The following is a 4040-nucleotide window of genomic DNA, read 5'->3' on the forward strand; positions in this document are numbered from 1 at the left end:
AAGAATCCTTTCCTATCAATATATATATGGCGTTAGGTACAGTAGTTTGAAGCCATGTAACTACTTTTGTAGTTGATTGTGGGAAGAGAACAGAGAGAAATGATATTTCCTTATGCTATAAAAGTTTACCCATAAACCCGAAAAAAAAAGAAAAAAGAAAAAAAAAAAACAGATCAGGCTATGAACAAATAAACATTTACTTCTCCAGACTGTAAATGATGGCTTCTATTAGATGCCATACTGGGATACTAGTGAGTGTTAGGAGAGCTAGGAAAAAAATGGCTCCTTTGTGTAACAATGTCTTCCTGAAAGTCTGAACTATCCTTCTTTTTCTTCCTTGATTATCTTATCCCTGTTAGAATGGCTTTTTAAAAAAAGCCTTTTATTGTTCTTTATACTCCATTCTTTTCAATCTTATGAAGAGCTATTCTCTAGAACAGTGATTCTCAAAAGCGTGGTATGTATACCACTGTGCAACCCCAAGACCCTTTCAGGGAGTCTTCGGGTCAAAGCTATTTCATAATAATCCTAAGATATTATTTGTACAACTGCTGGCACCTTGGGACAATCAAGGAAGTGACACCAAACAGTACTAATAGTCATCGTATTCTTTGCTGCCTCACACTTACAGTTTAAGAATATCCTTGATGAGGTTTAATGATGATTAAATTTATTAAATGTCAACCTTTGAATACCCTTCTTTCTAATATTCTGTGATAAAATGGGGAATATGCATAAGGCACTTTAGCTCTATGCCAAAATAGAATGGTTTTCACAAGGCAGAGGGCTTGGGCAATTTTTTTGAGTTGTCAGCTGAACTAGTCACTCTTTTAATGGATCATTATTTTTACTTGAAAGCATGATTGACAAACTATGGTTCCTTAAGTGTGGGTATTTGGTAGGTGTTTACTCGAAAATGAATGGAGTGAGCCTATAACTTTATGGAAAAACAACTGACAATATTTTTATCAGTGATAAAATCTGAGCTTTCAAAAAAATTAATTTCGGGAAATTTTTATTTACTACCTTGATCTTGTCATCTTCTTAATAGGGTATACCTCTTTTATTGCATTTCACTTTATTATGCTTAGCAGATATTGTGTTTTTTACAAATTGAAAATTTATAGCAACCCTGTATCTAGTAAATTTGTGGGAGCCATTTTTCCAACAGCGTATGCTCACTTTGAGTCTCTGTGTCATATTTTGATAATTCTCGCAGTATTTCATATTTTATTATTGTGTCTGTTCTGGTGATCTCTGATCAGTGATCTTTGATATTACTATTGCCATTGTTTTGGGGTGCCACAAACTGTGCCTGTGTAATGTGACAAACTTAGTCGATAAATGGTATTGGTGTTCTGACTGCTCCACCAAGTATCTGATCCCCTGTCTCTCTCCCTCTCCTCGGATCTTCCTATTTCCTGAGACACAGCAATATTGAAATTAGGCCAACTAATAACCCTATAGTGGTCTATAAGTGTTCAAGTGAAAGGAAAAGTTTCACGTCTCTCACTTTAAATCAAAAGCTTGAAACGATTAAGCTTATTAAGGAAGGAATGCCAAAAGCTGAGACAGGCAGAAAAGTTAGCCTCTGTGCCAGTTAACCAAGTTGTGAGTACAAAGGAAAAGTTCTTGATGGAAATTAAAAGTGCTACTCTAGTGAACACATGAATTATAAGAAAGAAAAGCAGCCTTATTGGAGAAAGTTTGAGTGGTCTGAGTAGAAGATCAAACCAGGCACAATATTCCCTTAAGCCAAAACCTAATCCAGAGCAAGGTCCTAACTCTCTTCAATTCTATGAAGGCTGAGAGAGGTGAGTAAGCTGCAGAAGAAAAGTTTGATGGTAGCAGTGGTTGGTACATGAGGTTTAAGGAAAGAAGCCATCTCCATAACATATGGTTCATGAGTTTTAAGGAAAGAAGCCATCTCCATAACATATGGTTCATGAGTTTTAAGGAAAGAAGCCATCTCCGTAACATATGGTTCATGAGTTTTAAGGAAAGAAGCCATCTCCATAACATAAAAGTGCAAGATGATGCAGCCAGTGCTTGATGTAGAAGCTGCAGCAAGTTATCCAGATCTACCTAAGATAATTGATGGAGGTGGCTACACTAAACAACAGGTTTTCAATGTAGATGAAACAGCCTTCTATTGGAAGAAGTTGCCATCTAGGACTTTTATAGCTAGACAGGAAAAGTCAATGCCTGGTTTCAAAACTTCGAAGGACAGACTGACTCTCTTATCAGGGGCTAGTGATCCTGGTGACTTTAAGTTGAAGTCGGTGCTCACTTACCATTCTGAAAATCATAGGGACCTTAAGAATTTTGTTAAATCTACTCTACCTGTGCTCTATAAATGGAACAACAAAGCCTGGATGATGTCACATATGTTGATAGCATGGTTTACTGAATATTTTAAGTCCACTGTTGAGATCTGCTCACAAAAAAGATTCCTTTCAAAACATTGCTGCTTGAGTGACAGTGCGCCTAGTCACTCAAGAACTCTGACGTAGACGTCCAATGAGATTAATGTTGTTTTCATGCCTGCTATCACAACATCCATTCCGAAGCCCATGGATCAAGGAGTAATTTTGATTTTCAAGTCTTATTATTTAAGAAATACATTTTGTAAGGCTGTAGATACCATAAATAGTGATTCCTCTGATGGATCTAGGAAAAGCCAATTGAAAACCTCTGAAAAAGATTCACCATTCTGGATGTCAATAAGAACATTTGCAATTTATGGGAGGAAATCAAAATATCAACATTAACAGGCATTTGGAAGAAGTTGATTCCAACCCTCATGGATGACTTTGAGGGGTTCAAAACTTCAGTCGAGGAATTAGTTGTAGAAGTGGTGGAAATAACAAGAGAACTAGAATTAGAAATGCAGTCTGAAGATGTGGCTGAATTGGTGGAATCTCATGATAAAACTTGAATGACTGGTAAATTGCTTCTTATGGATGAGCAAAGAAACTGGTTTCCTGAAATGAAATCTACTCCTGGTGAAGATGCTGTGAACATTGTTGAAATGACAGCAAAGAATTCAGAATATTATATGAACTTAGTTGATTAAAGCACTGGCAGGATTTGAGAGGATTGACTGCATTTTTTTTTTATTTCAGCGTATTATGGGGGTACAGATGTTTAGGTTACGTATGTTGCCCTTGCCCTCCCCCCAAGTCCGAGTTTCAAATATGTCCATCCTTCGGGTGGTGCGCATTGCACTCTTTGTGTATGTTTTGAAAGAAGTTCTACTTGTGTAAAATGCTGTCAAACAGTACTGCGTGCTACAGAGAAATCTTTCCTGAAAAGAAGAGTCAATCAGTGTGGCAAACTTCATTGTTGTCTTACTTTAAGAAATTTTCAAAACCACTCCAGCCTTCATCAAGCACCACGCTGATCAGTCATCAGCCATCAACATTGAGGCAAGACCTTCCACCAGGAAAAAGATCGTGACTTGCTGAAGGCTCAGATTATCATTAGCATGTTTTTTTCAGCAGTAAAGTATAGTTTAATTAAGGTATGCTCATTTTTTTTAGACATAATGATATTGCTCACTCAATAGACTACAGGATAGTGGAAACATAACCTTTATGTGTAATGGGAAACCAGTAAATTTTTGTGACTCACTTTATTGCCATATTCGCTTCTTTTGCAGTGGTCTGGAACAAAACTCATAATATATCCAAGGTATGCCAGTACTGTAAAGACTTTTTTGATGAGATTGCTGTGTTACCATCTGGAAGATCTGCATGACTAAGTTAATCAATATTTTTGAGTTGACCAACATATGATATTAACAAATCAGATACAGGTATAAAAATCCATTCAAAATGCAAAAATCCATTCAAAATGCAAAGTAGACCAGTGGATTTTTGTGTATCAGAATATGGACAGTTAATTGATATGGTTTCAGATTTTCCATTGCAACACACATTTAAGAAGCTGCCATTATTAGCTTCTGTTATTGCATCAAAGGTCAGTGTCCACAATTATATGAAAAGGCTATTAAAATACTCCTCCCTTTTCCAAATCAT

General features: G+C 36.5%; 1 protein-coding gene across 1 annotated transcript in view; it reads left to right on the forward strand.

Moving 5' to 3' along the window:
* The window catches only part of RPS6KA6 (ribosomal protein S6 kinase, 90kDa, polypeptide 6), a 142356-nt gene that overhangs the window by 52375 nt on the left and 85941 nt on the right, over positions 1–4040 (forward strand). Inside the window, 1 exon segment of the mRNA XM_012642678.1 lies at positions 3253–3319. Within this exon segment, the coding sequence (XP_012498132.1) occupies positions 3253–3319 (67 nt within the window).

This window comes from Propithecus coquereli, unplaced genomic scaffold (genome assembly GCF_000956105.1).
Source record: "Propithecus coquereli isolate 6110/MARCELLA unplaced genomic scaffold, Pcoq_1.0 Scaffold182, whole genome shotgun sequence".
Classification (NCBI taxonomy): Eukaryota; Metazoa; Chordata; class Mammalia; order Primates; family Indriidae; genus Propithecus; species Propithecus coquereli.